The sequence below is a fragment of the Palaemon carinicauda genome, chromosome 5, assembly GCF_036898095.1.
Source record: "Palaemon carinicauda isolate YSFRI2023 chromosome 5, ASM3689809v2, whole genome shotgun sequence".
NCBI classification, from domain to species: domain Eukaryota; kingdom Metazoa; phylum Arthropoda; class Malacostraca; order Decapoda; family Palaemonidae; genus Palaemon; species Palaemon carinicauda.
Window position 1 is genome coordinate 87881731 of NC_090729.1, and position 19423 is coordinate 87901153.

Below are 19423 nucleotides of genomic sequence, written 5' to 3' on the forward strand. Positions count from 1 at the left end.
TCTCTCTCTCTCTCTCTCTCTCTCTCTCTCTCTCTCTCTCTCTCTCTCTCTCTCTCTCTCTTCTTCTTCTTCTTCTTCTTCTTCTTTAGTGTTTTCTTATCATTCTTTACATGACATGAATAAGGTTCTAAAGTTACCGAGGTCCATGTTTGTATTTTGCAGTTTGTCAACAGAGGGGTTGGTTTGTATCAAAGAAGCAAGCCGGGTTATCCACCTCCTATCTCTTACCGGAGGATGTCAGTCCTCCTATCCCATGAGGACTAACACGAGAAGAGGCTTCAGCGGGGACCAGTACTAAATTAGAGAGGGGATGCCTCCTTTTAGGTGGGTGTACACTGATCTGTGAGGATAGTTAGCCCTTCCCATCGACGACTTCAGTGCCTGGCGTCACCCATTACCCGTAAATATTTTTAACTTAAAACCGGATCACTGGAGCCCGACTCTTAACAGACTAAGTTTGCACCCAACGGGGTCACCCAGAGGGTGATGTAGTCTAAATTTGAACAGGTTGAGATGGTATGCCATCCATCCTACTCTGCACCAAAGCCAAAGAAGCAGTCAAACTAAAGTCAAACAAGCCAAAGTTGTCAACAAGTTCATGCCCAGAAGGAAGAGATAGCGGAATAAAAGAAATAACCAAAAGAATAAAAAGTGCTGACTAACTTAGTTGGATCAACAATATAGCACCACTGTCCAGTGGGAAAGCATTCATCAGAGCCCACCTGCTAATCCCGAAGGATCTGGGAGGGATCTCTTGGTGATATTTGGCAACATTATTGTAATTCTGTAAGCAGAATATGATGAGGGAGTTCACTAGTGGAAATATTATAACATCCTTCGAATGTAGGCAGCTACCAATTATTGCGCAAGAATTAGAACACGCACTTAATACATGAGTTCTAAATGACTGGCAGGGGCCAACACTTCTGCCATGATTGATTTGCTCCCCAGGCTGTTAGGTATCACTGATAGTTTTGAAAATATCAGAGAATGATTCCGAGCTCATATTGAAAGATGGCCTTTTAACTCATTTGTAAAAGGTATATAAAATCTTTAATGTTTTATTATGAAGTTATTTATTTACTACTCAATTAATCATTTTCCATCCAGCGTCAATGACCATTGATGTTATGATGCTAGATAATTTCCAATCATTCATTCATCCATTTAGACTTAGAACCAGCTTATTTATCTTTTCTGGTGGTTTGTTAGTATTTTGTATTATAAAAGGTTGGATAGAACAAATTATAGAAGATATAAGGTGATGAACCAGGCTCTCAAAACGTAAACAATAACAGTCATGGCAGTGGTCTTCTTCTTCCATTAGTTAGTTCCCCCTCTGATACAGCACACTCCTGTGAATTTTTAACCAGCAATTTCCGACGAATTCTAGATAATAATCGATGAAGAAATAAATCTTGGCTTGTGGTTTTCAGTCAATCATGATTAACAATGTATTTTGTGGTGGTCAAAAGAACTTTTACTGTATATATATACAGTATATATATATATATATATATATATATATATATATATATATATATATATATATATATATATATATATATATATATATATATATATGTATAAGGTATATATATGTATATATATATATATATATATATAGAGAGAGAGAGAGAGAGAGAGAGAGAGAGAGAGAGAGAGAGAGAGAGAGAGAGAGAGAGAGAGGGGCACTATAAGAGTTGGAAGACCTAGGCCTACATGGCTGAACACTATGAAGTGTGAAGTATGAGATAATGAATGGAGAAGTATTGAATTGATAGCTCAAGATGGATGACTGGCGAAGTCTAACCAAGGCCCTTTGCGTCAATAAGCATAGGAGGAGATGATGATGATGATTATTATATTCATATATATATATATATATATATATATATATATATATATATATATATATATATATATATATATATATATATATATATATACACAAAAGTCTCTTAAACACAAATAAAGTCACTAATGATCAAGTCCACAATAGGTGGAATGGCCGCAACAGAGTGTACAGAGATGGAATCAAGGAGGAGATAAAAAAACTGAAAATAAAACTTTAATATTTAATACAAACTTTTTAGAAGGAAATGACCACTGAGCCTCTTACAAAATACATTAAATAAACAAAATCCAATCACACACTGAAAACATCGAATAAAAAACACTCTTAACACCAAATTAAGACAGACTATACAATTACACTTTAAAGAGAGGACCCCGAAAGTAATAGAATGTTGAAAAGTCAGAATAACCTAACTTATTTTACACACGAAATCACTAACAAAAAATAAATTGCTTCCCTTAAGTGAGCTTCAATCAGTGGTAGTGGCAAACACAGCCTTCAAATCACAGGTCGAGGGGATTAATATATATTTTCGCCAGACAATCCACGGACACGGCCGTCCGACAGGTAATTCAATCAGTTTAGCGTCACGAGACGATCAACAGACACGGACGTCCGAAAAGAAACCACACCTTACCAGTTTGCAGAGAGGTCCCCTTTGCTAAATCACTGAACCAAGGGCGAGGTTGAATAATCCATCAATCTCCCACAGGAAGACAGCAGCAGAAACTGAAGGAAGGCAGATCTCATAATCGAGACTCAGTCAGTCAAGCACTCTCCTTCTTAAAGGTCCAGAAACGACTGTCTCCTGGACATTCAGCCCCCAAGTCTCCTCCAACACCACCTGTGAAAATAAAACAAGCTCATTGTAATTAAAACTATACAAGTCAGAAATGTCGGGGAGGAGGAAACAGGGTCATTACATTCCAAAAAAAAAATTACTGCCAAAGTGACTTAATCAAAACAAAATAATTTATGTTAAATTCAACACATACTGACACCTTCTCACCCAACAACAACAAAAAAATTCCACGAGGAAATTTTTCTGCAAAGTATTAAACTTAACTCAAAATTGAAAGAAATACATAAAAATGCTAACTTCAAAAGCAAACATAGCAATTCAATCTACATGAAATAAAACAGGGACAATAAGCAAAATTAAAGTCAAATGACAAAAAATCATAAAGTGATTAAAATTACTATATCATATTGCCGGATAGATTAGAGATAGTGACAAAAAAAATAAAATTTGTACCACTTCAATACCGTCAATAGATATCAAATCTTAACCTTGATATTAAGACTTAAAGCTAATACAAGTAAATAACTTAGTGACTACGCCAAAAATAACATCAGTATCAACATACGAAGAAATATAGTAATATCCCCATGAACTCACTAGTGGAGCGGTGGGCACAGGCTAGCAGAACAGCAATATTTACAAGACTAACCTAATATTAAACTAAACTTAGACAACCGACAACAAAAATATAAATCGACCACAATGGCATTATTATTACCTCAACCAAGGTCACCACTCATACACCAGCCTGTAGCGCCTAAAAAACAGCTGTGCTGTGCTACAGACTCGTGAGCCTGTGACCCGTCTAAGCTATGTAAAGATAAACAAAGAACAGGGACGTAACAGTATATGATTAATGATTTACAACACTCAATATTGTGGCCCTTCTCAACACTTTCCAAAAATGCCTCTTTTCATTCCAGAGAGCGTCCTCAATAATGGGTTTGGGCCTTAAATACACACATCATTAATGGACATACACAAGACAATAGTAACACCTTAAGTTAACCTCCACCAACAATACAGACTAAAGTAAACAGAAATCAAAAGTACCCTTAACCACTCTTAATTAAAGATGACACTGAAGAAAAACCTGCAAATCAAGACATTTAACATCTTAATATTAATTACTTGATCCTAAATCAGTCACTGATGCGTGACAGCGCATCAGCGACAACATTACTTTTGCCTAGAATGTGTGAAAAGTTAAAATTCCATTCTTGGAGCAAGAGGCTCCAACGCATTAACCGTTGATTTTTATTCTTAAACCTGTTCAAGAAAACCAACGGATTATGATCCGTTAATATTTTAATCGGAGTCCCTGTAGAGGATAAATACACCTGAAAATAGTTAACAGCTGAGATTAATCCCAAAGTCTCATTCTCTACGGTCGAATATTTACGTTGTGTCGGGGATAACTTTTTGGAAAAATAGGCCCCAGGATGAGATACTCCATGAGCATCTTCCTGCAACAAAACTGCTCCAACCCCAACGTCACTCGCATCAGTAGCAAGTAAAAAAGGGACGTCAAAATCAGGGGCTTTCAATATAGGGAAATTCATTAGAACCTGCTTTAATTTTTCAAAGGCATTTTGGGCATCATTAGTCCATACAAAATTCACATTTTTACGTAATAAATTAGTCAGAGGCTCAGCGATATCAGAAAAATTCTTAACAAATCTGCGATAATACCCTACTAACCCAAGGAATTTTCTGACATCCCTGCGACACTTTGGTATTGCAATATGCCTAATAGAGTCTACGTTTGCCTGTTTTGGAGCCACTTTCCCAAATCCTACTTCATGACCCAAATACACAACCTTTGCTTTGGCAAACTCACTCTTTTTGAGGTTTATAACCAAACCAGCTTTCCTAAGTACCTGAAAGAAGGCCTTAATACGTTTAAGATGGGTGTCCCAGTCATCACTATAAATTACAATATCATCGATATAAACAACACACCCCTCTAAACCTTGGACCAAAGTATTCATCAACCTTTGAAAGGTTGCAGCAGCATTCTTCATGCCAAAAAGCAATACTTTACATTGGTAGAGTCCTCGCTGCGTTACAAACGCTGACAAATCCTATGCCCGTTTGGACAGCGGAACTTGCCAATACCCCTTTAACAAATCAAATTTAGTTATACATTTTTAATTCCCTATCCTGTCAATACAGTCCTCTATCCTGGGTAAAGGATAACTATCAGGCTTTGGGACCTCGTTGACTTTGCGGTAATCAAAACAAAACCTGAATTGACCATCCTGCTTCTTTACCAAAACAACAGGTGAAGACCACGGACTGTTGCTGGGTTCAATCAGCCCCAGTCGTAACATATAATCAACCACTTTATCCACAACATCATTTTTAAATGGATTTAACCTGTAAAGGGATTGTTTTACCGGAGTTACGTTACCCACATCTACATCATGTTCAAGGACAGTGGTCTGTCCGGGAACATCCGAAAATAAATCCTTATAACTAAAAACAAACTTTTTCAAAGATCCCTGTTCTGCTAAATTTAAATGTGAAACCATTTCTGAAAAATTTTCTAAAGAATGTTCATTATCATTAGACCATTCGGCACCATCAAAACAATCATCATCAAAATTACTCACATCTGAAAGAGAAAAAGAATTAATACAATTACACTTTGTAGTATTACCAATTAATGTCACGGGAATAACTTTGTCACGACCTTTATAAGCTTTTAACATATTCATGTGACACAGCTGGTAGGGTCTCCTCCTTTCAGGAGTTTCAACTAAATAATTAACATCACTTAATTTCTTTAAAATTTTCTACAGTCCTGAAAATGCAGCTTTTAAAGGGTTTCCTGGAATGGGAAGCAATATTATTATTATTATTATTATTACTATCCAAGCTATAACCCTAATTGGAAAAGCAAGATGCTATAAGCCCAGGGGCTCCAACAGGGAAAAATAGCCCAGTGAGGAAAGGAAATAAGGAAACAAACAAATGAAGAGAACAAATTAACAATAAATCATTCTAAAATAAGAAACAACGTCAAAACAGACATGTCATATAATAAACTATCAACAACATCAAAAACAAATATGTCATAAATAAACTATAAAAAGACTATGTCCGCCTGGTCAACAAAAAAGCATTTGCTCCAACTTTGAACTTTTGAAGTTCTACTGATTCAACCACCCGATTAGGAAGATCATTCCACAACTTGGTCAGAGCTGGAATAAAACTTCTAGAGTACTGCGTAGTATTGAGCCTCGTGATGGAGAAGGCCTGGCTATTAGAATTAACTGCCTGCCTAGTATTACGAACAGGATAGAATTGTCCAGGGAGATCTGAATGTAAAGGATGGTCAGAGTTGTGAAAAATCTTATGCAACATGCATAATGAACTAATTGAACGACGGTGCCAGAGATTAATATCTAGATCAGGAATAAGAAATTTAATAGACCGTAAGTTTCTGTCCAACAAATTAAGATGAGAATCAGCAGCTGAAGACCAGACAGGAGAACAATACACAAAACAAGGTAGAATGAAAGAATTAAAACACTTCTTCAGAATAGATTGATCACCGAAAATCTTGAAAGACTTTCTCAAAAAGCCTATTTTTTGTGAAATTGAAGAAGACACAGACCTTATATGTTTCTCAAAAGTAAACTTACTGTCGAGAATCACACCTAAAATTTTGAAAGAGTCATACATATTTAAAGAAATATTATCAATACTGAGATCCGGATGTTGAGGAACCACCGTCCTTGACCTACTTACAATCATACTTTGAGTTTTGTTAGGATTCAACTTCATACCCCATAATTCGCACCATGCACTAATTCTAGCTAAATCTCTATTAAGGGATTCACCAACCCTAGATCTACATTCAGGGGATGGAATTGATGCAAAGAGAGTAGCATCATCTGCATATGCAACAAGCTTGTTTTCTAGGCCAAACCACATGTCATGTGTATATAGTATGAAAAGTAATGGGCCAAGAATACTACCCTGTGGAACACTGGATATCACATTCCTATAATCACTATGGTGCCCATCAACAACAACACATTATCACCCACTACAAAATTACGCTCCTTAGTCTTTCTGTCAAAAAAGTATTTCATTTTCTTTTGGCTACACAATAAATTTGTACCAGCAAACTTCCAAGCCTTCGTTAATTTTTCACCCAAATTACTAACATAATGTAATAAATTTATATCAGGGGCGTCCCCCTCCCAAGATTCACGAACCACATCCAATGGACCACGCACACAATGACCAAAAATAAGGCTGAAAGGTGAAAATCCTAAAGATTGACTCGGCACTGACTGAAATGCAAATAATAAATAAGGTAGTTCCTTATCCCATTCGGAACCATTAACCAAACAATATTTTTTTATCTTAGACTTCATGGTTTGATGAAATCGTTCCAAAACACCTTGATTTTCAGGGTGGTACGGAGAAGAAGTCACATGTTTAATTTTAAACTCCGCTATCTTCTCCCTAAATAATTTACTCAGAAAATTAGACCCACAATCAGACTGAATTACTTTGGGCATTCCGAACCTGGTGAAAAATTCAATTAATACTTCAACAATTTTAACAGTTTTTACATTTCGTAGTGGTATTGCCTCAGGATATCGAGACATCCTATCCATAATTGTTAAAATACACTGATTGCCACCACAAGTTTTTGGCAGAGGACCAACCACGTCAATAATTACCTCCCTGAACGGTTCAGAAACAACAGGAATAGGATGTAATGATGCCTTTGGAATTGGTTGATTAGGCTTCCGGCCTTTTGACATGCATCACAACTATTTACAAATTTTTTAACTGCGTTTTTCATCTTAGGCCAAAAATAACTTTCACACAATTTACGAGTGGTTTTAAAAACACAAAAATGACCAGCCAAACCATTTTCATGAGCCAATATCATTAACTCCTTTCGATAAACAAAAGAAACCATAATCTGTTTAACAATTTCACAACCTGTGTTAATGGCATCAAAAGGTCTACTTACTCTGTATAAAATATTATTAATTATCTTAAATCGAGGGACAGTCAAATCAGTAATTTTGCCAGACTCAATTGGCAGGTCTTTAAAATCTTCTTTTTGAGCTGTAATAGGTTCCTTAGTAGTCCAATTAAGTTTATTATCTAACACGCCACTATCTACAACTAAGCTATCACTACGATCTAAACTACTCAAATCAATATCAATTACCTACTCGGCCGAGTCAACACTACTAGCCTTCGATCGAGTGACTACAGATATTTCATTATTGGAATTTAACACAATTGGGAAAGTTTTATTTATAAGGGTGACATCATTCCCTAACACCAAATCCACACCTTTTATAGGAAATTTATCAATAATGGCCAGTTTCAAATAACTTGAAAAAGAAGGGGCATGATAAATAAAAACTCTCAACCGGGTAAGACCTGACTGTATCTGGAAAACCACTTAACAAAACATATTCCTTATTTGTGCATTCTAAATCAATAGGTAAAGATTCTCTGAGAATTAAAGACTGAGCTGCCCCAGTGTCGCGCAAAATTTTAACCTCTCTTTGCTCAGTCGAATTCCCAGAGCGAACAAAACCATTAGACAATGAAAAGGAGCCAGTGACTTATTGCCTAGTCATTGATTATTAGAGTTCTCAGCCACTGACTCGTTCTTGTTCCTACGAATGGCCATTACCGGACGTCTTTCGGTCCCTTGTGACTTTTTAAATGCAAAACACATGCTCTTGACGTATCCCTTCTTGTGACAGAAGAAACAAGTCAAAGTTCTCAACTTCTCCAGGTTGTCTGTGGTCTGCTTATAATAACTGTTACAGGAGTAGTACAAGAACCATAATTGTCATTAGGCCTGTTATACCTGTTCTGGTTACTATTCCCGTTAACTCTCACCCAACCAGACTTCTCATTTCTGGGTACCTCCTCTATCACATTTTTATGAGAGAGGAGATACTCATCACTTGCAATAGCCACCTCCTGCAAAGTTTCTAATTTTAACTCTTCGAGGTGTACCTTCACCTCATTAGGCACGGACCTTTAAACTCCTCAACCAAAATCAATTCTTTTAATTTCTCAAAGTCCTTCACCTCCTTAGACTTTAACCAATCGCCAGCAAATTGTTCTTTAGCCCTGACAAACTCTACAAAAGTCTGCCCTCTTTCCTTCTGTAAATTACGGAAGCGTTGTCGGTAAGCTTCCGGTACCAACTCGTAAGCCTTCAAAACTATGGCCTTCACAGAATCATAATCTGAGGACAAATCTTCGTCCAAGGAAACGTAAACTTTCTGGGCCTTACCTAACAACTTACTCTGAATAAGAGTAGTCCAATACTCCTTTGGCCACTCCAACCTTGAGGCTATCCTCTCAAAATAGCCAAAAAACTCGGCCACATTGACTTCCTGAAAACCTGGGATTAACTTAAGAGCTTCAGTTAGATTAATACAATGCATTGCAGACACATTATGTTGGGAAGAAGAAGAACCCCTATTACTCAATGCTTGCATAGCAAGTTCGTGCTGTCTCCCTCTCTCTCTCTCTCTCTCTCTCTCTCTCTCTCTCTCTCTCTCTCTCTCTCTCTCTCTCTCTCTCTCTCTCTCTCTCTCTCTCTTTCCTCAGCCTTCAACCTTTGGAGATCTATTTCCATTTTTTTCAACTGAATCTGCCTATCTAAAATTTCTACTGACACCGTTTCCTCCCTCGCCTAGTCTCTGGTTTACCTTCTGCCTTCATCACCTTAACCTTTTCATAAATATTAAGAAGCAACAAGCCCTTCCTAACAGACCCAGGATTTTCAATTTCAAAAAATTCTAGTACACATTCTAAATCAGGCTTATTTAAGTCTGCCAACCTGTCCTCCCACCCCTCTCCACTCAAGAGCTCCGAGGTATTCAAATCAGTCATAGTAAATTAATTGCACACAAGTAAATATATAAATGTATCTCACAAAATATATCCAAAAACAAACCAATACACTGAACACCAATAACCACACAAATATCCTACCATGGTCACAAAAAAAAAAAAAAAAAAAAAAAAAAAATTATAAACACCAATCAACACAAAAATATGGGAGAGAAGGTATTACTATGTTGCAAGCACTCCAAGAATCCACTCTGTACACTCAAGTGACTACAGGATCCGAGAAATCCTGGCAAGGTCGCCAAATGTTATGGGCCAAACCCATCAAACATACAAAAGTCTCTTAAACACAAATAAAGTCACTAATGATCAAGTCCACAATAGGTGGAATGGCCGCAACAGAGTGTACAGAGATGGAATCAAGGAGGACATAAAAAAACTGAAAATAAAACTTTAATATTTAATACAAACTTTTTAGAAGGAAATGACCACTGAGCCTCTTACAAAACACATTAAATAAACAAAATCCAATCACACACTGAAAACATCGAATAACAAACACTTACACAAAATTAAGACAGACTATACAATTACACTTTAAAGAGAGGACCCCGAAAGTAATAGAATGTCGAAAAGTCAGAATAACCTAACTTATTTTACACACGAAATCACTAACAAAAAATAAATTGCTTCCCTTAAGTGAGCTTCAAACAGTGGTAGTGGCAAACACAGCCTTCAAATCACAGGTCGAGGGGATTAATATATATTTTCGCCAGACAATCCACGGACATGGCCGTCCGACAGGTAATTCAATCAGTTTAGCGTCACGAGACGATCAACGGACACGGACGTCCGAAAAGAAACCACACCTTACCAGTTGGCAGAGAGGTCCCCTTTGCTAAATCACTGAACCAAAGGCAAGGTTGAATAATCCATCAATATTCCACAGGAAGACAGCAGCAGAAACTGAAGGAAGGCAGATCTCATAATCGAGACTCAGTCAGTCAAGCACTCCCCTTCTTAAAGGTACAGAAACAACTGTCTCCTTCTTTACATTCAGCGCTCAAGTCTCCGCCAACACCACCAATGAAAATAAAACAAGCTCATTGTAATCAAAACTATACAACAAGTCAGAAATGTCGGGGAGGAGGAAACAGGGTCATTACGTTCCCCCAAAAAATAATTACTGCCAAAATGACTTAATCAAAACAAAATAATTTACGTTAAATTTAACACATGGCCTTTTATCTCATTTGTAAAAGGTATATAAAATCTTAAATGTTTTATTATGAAGTTATTTATTTACTACTCAATAATTTTCCATTCAGTGTCAATGACCATTGATGTTATGATGTTAGATAATTTCCAATCATTCATTCATCCATTTAGAGTTAAAACCAGCCTATTTATCTTTTCTGATGGTTTGTTAGTATTTTGTATTATAAAAGGTTGGATAGAACAAATTAAGGTGATTTGTTGTTGTTGAAGATTGCCTGGCCCTTTTGGCCAGACACGGGCTTTTGCAATCTTGCAGCCCGTAGGTGTTTGGGTAGGATATATTGGGATATGTAGTTGGGTAGGGGATATTCTGCAACATTTATTTTAGGATATTGGGATAGGTTTTGGGTGGTGATTGGATGTTTGAAAAGGAGTGATTGACTGTGGAATATTGTCCTATGAGCCCACTGGCTCCAGTCTGAGTTAGAGAGAAAGAGTTATAGTAGCAAGTCCCGATAAGTAGGAGAGCTCGGGAAGGAGTTGAAAATTTGTAGTCAGAGAAGTTGATATAGGTGAAGTGAAAAACTTCATAGTGGTTTAAGCTTAAGTGTGAGATAGAGGGATAGTGTGAGATTTCAGCTGAGTAGGAGAGAGCTGAAGAGGAGGAGTGTAGCGGTTTTAGTGGTAGAGATAGGGTGGAATATAAAATTCCTGTACCTGTAATTGATAAAAAAAAAAGGAGAGATAATGAAAAAAAAATAAATAAAAAGAAACGTAAAAATAGGGATTATTTTTTAGATAAACAAAGGGAGATGAAGATGTAGATGGGAACACAGGCCGCAGTGTGACAACGGGTTGCCATCTGAAGAGAGAAGAATGGGTTGGAGGTCAAAGAGACCCCCCTGATCCCTGCCCCACCCCCCTGATTGACAACACAGGCCGCTGTGCGACAACTGGCTGTCAGCCGAGAGGAGGGGGAGATGTGCTGGAAGTAAAAAAGGACCGCTGACGACCCCGGCCACACCCCCAGACAGGCAACACAGGCCGTTTGTGCGACAACGGGCTGCCAGCCCAGAGGAGAGAGAGATAAGGCCGCAGCCACCAGCAATCCCCCAGCTCCCAGCACAGAATTGTAGAGAGGATAAGGTTTCTCTTTTAATTGCCGCTTAGATTTTACGTTGACTTTGTTGCAACGTTATCTCGGTTGAGGGTAACTCCGGAGAAATGCTGAGAGGGTATTGTGATTGTCAATAATGTGCTTGACAATTACTGTTGCAGTAGCAGGAGTATTGGGATTAAGGTCCTGCCGAAGTATGCTTGATTTCTGACATTGCTGTAGATAGTGCTGTAAAGGTTCTTCTGTGTCCTGAGTACAGTACTTGCATGGTCTAATTGGTCTATGCTGTGCTGCAGGGTCTTGGCCATTATCTAAGATGATCTGCCAGTTGTATAGCTATCCCAGTCGCAGTCTGCAAATAATTACTGCGTCCTGGCGAGGAGTTTGTCTTGCAATTGGATGTGGTAGTATGTTTGTAGCTTCAATGTACCACTTTGCAGATCTTGAGCCATCAAGGAAGGCTCTTCTAACTTCACTAGTCTTTTGAATGTTGCAGTAGGTAGCCATTTTATTTTGAATGGTGTTTAATGACTGTTGCAGAGTAATGCTGATAGTTTGGCACATTAAGGCCGATTTAGCTAGGTGGTCGGCCTCGTCGTTGCTAGAGATTCCTGTATGACTTGGTATCCAATTCAAGGTGACTTGCCTGTTGTTTCTTTGGTGGAGCAGGGCTAAGAATTTAATTGCAGTGATGAGGTGCACATTCTCTGTAGGTTCCTTGTTGCTGAGGGCCATCGTGGCTCCTCTGGAATCTGTATGGATCGTTGTGTTCCCGTTTTGTTGATTGGCAGAGTGTTCTAGGGCTTTTGCAATGGCCACTAGTTCAGTTTGCAATGTGGAGGAATGGTTGGAAAGTCTCCAGTTTGCTTTATATCCCGATGTAGAGATCACTGCAGCCGCGGCTGCAGGGATTGCACGGTCAACTGATTCATCTGTGTAGTAGGTATGAGGCGCAGGAGTGTTCCTGATTGCATTTTTTGCAGCTGCATTGAGTTGCTCTGCCGTGCAAAGAGCCTTGCTTGCTGCTGGTAGGATAGTGAAGTTGTATTTGATGGGATCACATGCCCAGGGAGCAGGAGGGATGTAGCCCTCATACATTTGTTGTCCCTTGATTTTGTGAGCCTCGTTTTGCATCTGCATTCTTCTGAGTGTATCCAGTAGTTTCTTTGCATGGGAGCTGGGCGGATCTAGTTCTTCAGCAAGAGGTAGAAGCCTTTTTATTTTCTCATTGAGTGGGCTTTTTCTGTCTGCGATGATTGAGTTGAATATAATGCTGCTATTCCTTATGTCAATTCTGGCTGACAGGGAGATTAGGTTAGTTTCTGCTCTGAGTAGGCAGAGTCTTGTCCACATTGGAGAGCCACTGATAAGTCTTATGGCATTGTTTTGGACTACTTCCAATGATGCTTTTTGAGTGTCGGTTAATGCAGTAAGTGTGGGTGCTGCATAGTCAATGTGGGATCGAATTGCTTGTAGGTAAAACAGCCTTAGGAGGTTATTAGATACTTCTTGTCTAAGGGAGGTAATTTGTTTCATGGCCGATAGACGGATTTTTGTCTTCTCTCTGAGGTAGGTTACTACATTAGCTGCTGACAGGGTTTTGCTAATGATTACCCCGAGGTACATGAATTGACTCACCCATTCGATGACCTCTCAGTGTGAAGTTTTGAGGGTTTTGCGAGCGTTTTATAGCCATTGCTTTGGTTTTGTTGGTATTGATCTTTAGACCAAGATCATGGCATTTGGCTTGGATCATGTCCAGAGCTTTTTGAGTGATATTTCTGGCATGAGCTTTGTTCGGGCATACTATGCATATGTCATCTGCATATATGAATATCTCCACTCCTTTTGGGAGTTTTAGAGTGGCTAAGTTCTCCATCAGTAGATTGAACAGGTAGGGGCTGAGTATGCCTCCTTGTGGTGTTCCGTTTTCTAGGTGGATGAACTCAGTGGTTTTTCCTTGGAAAGTGACCCTGGCCTCTCGATTTTGTGTGTAGTTTCGAGTCCAGGCCAGTAGTGTCCTTTCACTCTTTTTTCAACAAGTGTGAAGAGTATAACTGGTGAGCTAGCTAGCTCAAAGGCTTTCTCGAGATCAAGAAATATGAAAAAAGCTTTTTTGTCGTTAATTGTTGAGAGGACATCTGTGATGCATTCTTGAGTGCCTATGCCATTTCTGTAGGCATATAGGCGATGATGTAGTTGGCCTATTTTCCACTGTAGTCTGTTGAGTACCATTCTCTCAGCTACTTTCTCTTTGCAGCTTATCAAAGCTATAGGTTTGTAGGTATTTGGCTCCTTAGGTTTTGGAATAGGTTTAGTGTCCTGCTGGTTCCATGTGGTTGGACGTAGTCTTTCTGTATGTGTCCTGTTTATCAGATGCAGGTAGACTAATTTGGCATGGTTTCCCATGTTCCTCAGTATGCTGTATGTGATAAGATCGGCTCCAGGGGCAGTGTCCTTCCTGCCTTTTGATAGGGCCGTGTTTAGTTCTTCCATGGTATAGGGGTGATCAGTGTCATCTACCATGTTGCAGGCGGCTTCTATGATGTTGTTCCTGATTGGGAGCAGAGTTCTCTGCCTGTTGATGGTTGGCAGAGGTAGATTGATGCTTTTTGCTCTGTCTGCAAAGTTGTTAGCAATCCTCTTGGCTTCAGCTAATGGGTCTGGGTGTGTAACTCTGGGTGTATTATATTTCCCAGAGACTTTGTTAAACCAGCCCCATATTTTGGCTAGGGATTTGCTGAAGTTGACCTCGTTGCACCATGAGTACCATTTGTCTAATTTTACTTCCAGTGATACTTGTACAGAATGCTTGATGATCTCTACAAGTAGATTATGTAGTTCATCTGTTCTGTGTCTTCTGAGAAGTTTCCTGGTCCTGTTTATTCTAGCATTCATTTCTTTGATGCGGCTGTTATAGTACCAGGCATCAGCATGTTTCTTCTCAGAGTGCTTTTTTTGTGGCATGGATACACTGGCTGCTACCTCTAGTTGTTTGCTGAAGTTGGTAGATAGGGTGGAGATATCATTATGCGGGTGTTTGATATATTCCAAAGCCCACTCTGTCATGGCTGTTTTGAATTTTTCCCAGTTAGCAAACTCTGGGTTCCACCTTTTTGGGGGCGGAGGAGGAGGTGGGTATTTCTGCAATTCGAGTGTTACTTCAATGGCAAAGTGATCACTGATTAGTACAGGATGTGGTTGCCATTTAGCTCCTCTTTGTATGGCACTGGATAAGAAGGTAAGATCTAGACGACCTCCTTTTAGATGGGGGCTTCTGTGACGTTGTTGAGCAGTGCTACATCAGGATATTCTTGCAGTAGGGCATGCAAGTGTCTGCCTGTTTGATTTGTTTCTGATATTGAGTTCAGGAACTGATGATGAGCATTAAAGTCACCTGCAATAATCGAGTCTTCGTTGGAGGCTTCTGCAAAGAGTGCCTCGGCGTCGATATTTTTTGCTGGGGATTTGTATATGTTGTCGACTGTTAGCATTGTGGTTAGGAGAGATATCTGGATACTTAGCGTCTGTGCCTCGGTCCCACAGTCTATGCTAGGTAGTAGTTTGGAGGGGATGCTGCTTTTAATGAGGGTAGTCAGTCCTCTTGTCGTTGGTGATTAATACGTTGTGTATACTTTGTATCCTGAGAACGTGAATGGTATGTTCTCATTAAGCAGAGTTTCTTGCAGTATGATAATGTCAGGGTTTTGCACTGAAGTTTGAGATTGAAGAAATGCAAGCTTGTTTCGAAGTCCACAAATATTCCATTGGAGCACTTATACCTGAGTGTTTTGGTTGTTGCAAGTGGTTGTATGAGGTCCATTTGCAGTAGGAGCTATGAAGGGAAATGAGCTTCTAGTTCCTTGGCGGCGTTGTCAAACACGAAGTCATCCAATGACTCCTGAGTGAATTTGATTTTGCTGGATCGCAAGAAGTTACGAAGGATGTTGCTGATGGCTGCCAGCAGAGCACCCATGGGACAAGCAGAGAGGTCGTACTCACTGCTGTCTCTGTTTAAAGGTTGCTTGTGGCGGTGGAAGGTAGGTTGGGAAATTCCTTTAGTGAGTGGGAAATGTTAGGTGTGTGAGTGGTAGGTGCAGAGGAGGATTGGTTGGGTTCTGGTTGTTTTGGCTGGGTGATGTTGGGAGAATTGGTTGGAGAGATAAGTTTTAAAGGTGAGGGAGTGCGGGGAGTATGGGTTGGGGATCTTTTTTCTTTGGAAGGAGGTTTAGGAGGACGTTGAGGTTTGGGTGCTGGAGGGGGAGTTGGTGGAGAGGAAGGTTCAGGAATGGCGTGTCTGGACGCTGTTGACGTGGATGGAGGTTTTAGTGGCGGTCAGCTCCTTGGCGATCTGCTATTCTCTGAAGTCTATGGGGGCATCTATCATGCCAAGCATGATGGGATCCTCCACAGTTAGGGCAGCGGGCAATGGTTTTGTGCCCTGCTTTATGCCTGGCAATACAGTAGGCGGTGGGGTGCTGTCTGCTGCTGCAGACCCCACAGATCTCCGGACCTGTGCAGCGGGATTTATGGTGTCCAAACTTTTGACACCGGAAGCATCGAAGTGGCTCCTTGAAGTACTCCTCGGTGCGGAAGGTGCCCCAAAGGCCGAAGGATAGGTGAGGAGGGCGAGCTCCCTTGTGGACAGCCTCCAATTTGTGGGATCTACCTCCGGCTTTCCCTTCACATCTCTTGACAGTGATGATAGAAGTATGTTGGAGCACTGGTTCCAGTGGAAGGTCGAGGTCATAGACAACGATGATGGTGGTAGGTCTCTCGTTGATGTCTAGTTTAAGGACGTTTTCCTGTTGCTCTAAGTAGGTCTTCGTCTGCTCATCTTTTGCTTTTATGACCAGTTGTCCCCTGCGATTGGGACGTATGGTTATGTTAAGGCGAGGATTGCTTGCTTCCATGGCAACTATGGCAGCATAGGATGTTATGCTGGGTTCTGGAGTAAGCCTAAACTTGGAGTCTCCAGTTGCTGCTGTTTGTGAAGGTGGGTCTTGAGAGGGGATATTCTCAGTCTCAGCTTCTTCTTGGGTTGCTGGTAGGTGGTCCGAGGTCTGCACTGGGTGGTCCCTCGAAGTTCCAGGGACTGGTTCCGTTGCAGGTGATTGAGGGCGCTTGGCATGGCTCCTCAAAGTAAGGCCTCTAGGTTTCTTGATCCTTCCCTTCTCCACTCTTGTTCGAGGTGAGGAAGTGGGGATAGGGGATGAATCCCTGTCTGCCATTGCAGACCGTGATGGTGGTCTTCAGCTGTCGAACGATGTGTACTGCAGGTGTCGTCTCAATGATGAAATAAAAGAAAACTAAAATCAAGACTTAAGTTAAGTCTTGAAAAATTGCGAACACTGAAATAACTCTACGGGAAATGCAGTGAAATTTACAGTTACTCGCTGGTTAAAGTCGATCCTTTCACTAGCTTGTTAGTGAAGAGGATGATTAAGGTGATGAACCAAGCTCTCAAAACGTAAACAATAACAGTCATGGCAGTGGTCTTCTTCTTCCATTAGTTAGTTCTTACTCTGATACAGCACACTCCTGTGAATTTTTAAGCAGCAATTTCCGACGAATTCTAGATAATCGATGAAGAAATAAATCTTGGCCTGTGGTTTTCGGTCAATCATGCTTACCAATGTATTTTGTGGTGGTCCAAAGAACTTTTACTGTATATATATATATATATATATATATATATATATATATATATATATATATATATATATATATATATATATATATATATATATATATATATATATACACAGTATATATAGGCACTATAAGAGTTGGAAGACCTAGGTCTACATGGCTTAGCACTATAAAGTGTGAAGTAGGAGATAATGAATGGAGAAGTATTGAATTGATAGCTCAAGATAGCGTAGGAAGAAATGATGATGATGATGATGATGATGAATTTATATTCATATATATATATATATATATATATATATATATATATATATATATATATATATATATATATATATATATATATATATATATATATATATATATATATATATATATATATATATATATATATATATATATATACAGTATATATATATATATATATATATATATATAATTTGTGCAGAATAAATAACATCAATTAAAATGTAAATTCATATATGTATATATATATATATATATATATATATATATATATATATATATATATATATATATATATATATATATATAAATTTGTACAGGAGGAAAAAATCAAATTCATTCAAATTAATTTTTTCCTATCACCATCATTAAATACATTTAAAATTAGGGTTTTTGGTTAGGTGTTGTTGGATATTCAATGAAATGTTAAAATTTTACTTATTTTGCAAGCGTTATTCCTCTGTTGTGTATGCTCAAGCAAGTAATTTTATAATATTTTCATTGTTTTCATTGTTTTCAATCAATATATTTTGCAATTTTCTTATAAGCTCATTGTTCTTTCTCAGAAATATAACTAATAACAATATTTCCTCAGGAACGGCAGAGGTATCTTCGAGAGCCATGTGACTCACTCAAAGTCCACATTGTAATTAGTCCCCTGACAGATCACAAGTTAGATGTGCCTGGCATTACATGATGTAAAGTTCAATTTTAACTTATGTATTCATGCAATTTGGAGTGACATTCTGTAGCTTTTTATTTTATTTTCCAATTATTAGTCAAAAGAGGTTTTTGTAATATTAAAATCATTGATGCTGCATCGTTATCAATGCATGCTTTTAAATGTTTGTAAAACACTACAGTATTTTTTTTTCATACTGTGTTAAGTATATGCTTTAGAAAAAGAATGGATGACTTGCTTCTACTAGGGTTGTTGAGAACCATGCATTATGCAATTAACAATCACTGGTATTCATTAACAATTTTATAGAGCTGTAAATTCCATTTATTGATCTATTGAAACTTTGTAAAGCTTATTAAAAAAATATCATTAGTGTGTTTTATTCCCCACTGGATGAGAGTGAATGTTTCATGACTAGTTTTACCAAATCACTTATAATGAAACTTATAGAACTTAAAATTAAATGAGTAACTGTATCCCACATTCCATTTGATGTATCTAATTCCATAGATGTGCTACTTATTTTTGGTAATGCTTAAACCTTATCCTGAAAGTGTTATTATTTTTTCTTGTATTTTGGCAAAATCTCGGTCAGAATCCATAAGGTTGGTTTCAGATCTAGAAGCACTCTTGTGACTATTGTCGGAAACTATAGTGTACTTTACATTGAAAAAAATTATCAGATCTGTGTTCTCTAGGGGTCATCTTAAAGGAAAGTAGAGAGGTATCGCAGATAGTCGGATAGATAATTCACTGTATGCTTTTTGCAGTCCATAGCTAGCTAGAATTACTTTGTTTACTTAACATTTCAAGGATCATAATTTTGGCTGGCCCAATTTTGTTAATGAGAGATTTTCATTTAGGTTTCTCAGAATGTTCTTCTTCATAGTTTTTTCACAAAAGTTTCATTGTGACTGTGATGAACATTGCAAATTCTTTTTGTGATTTTAATAGGATGTAGTTATATCTTAGTTTTTATTATTTATT

The 19423-nt window shown here is 38.5% G+C and overlaps 1 protein-coding gene across 10 annotated transcripts in view; it reads left to right on the top strand.

Annotated features, from left to right (window-relative positions):
• Tango10 (transport and golgi organization 10) overlaps positions 1-18808 on the top strand; it is a 1007732-nt gene extending 988924 nt beyond the window's left edge. For all 10 annotated transcript variants that reach the window (XM_068373850.1, XM_068373851.1, XM_068373846.1 and 7 more), the window contains one exon: positions 18350-18808. Coding sequence is in view for 9 of the 10 variants with exons in the window: in XM_068373851.1 (XP_068229952.1) it covers positions 18350-18451 (102 nt within the window). In the remaining variant the exon portion in view is untranslated. The remainder of the gene's footprint in view (positions 1-18349) is intronic.
• Positions 18809-19423: the final 615 nt, after the last annotated feature.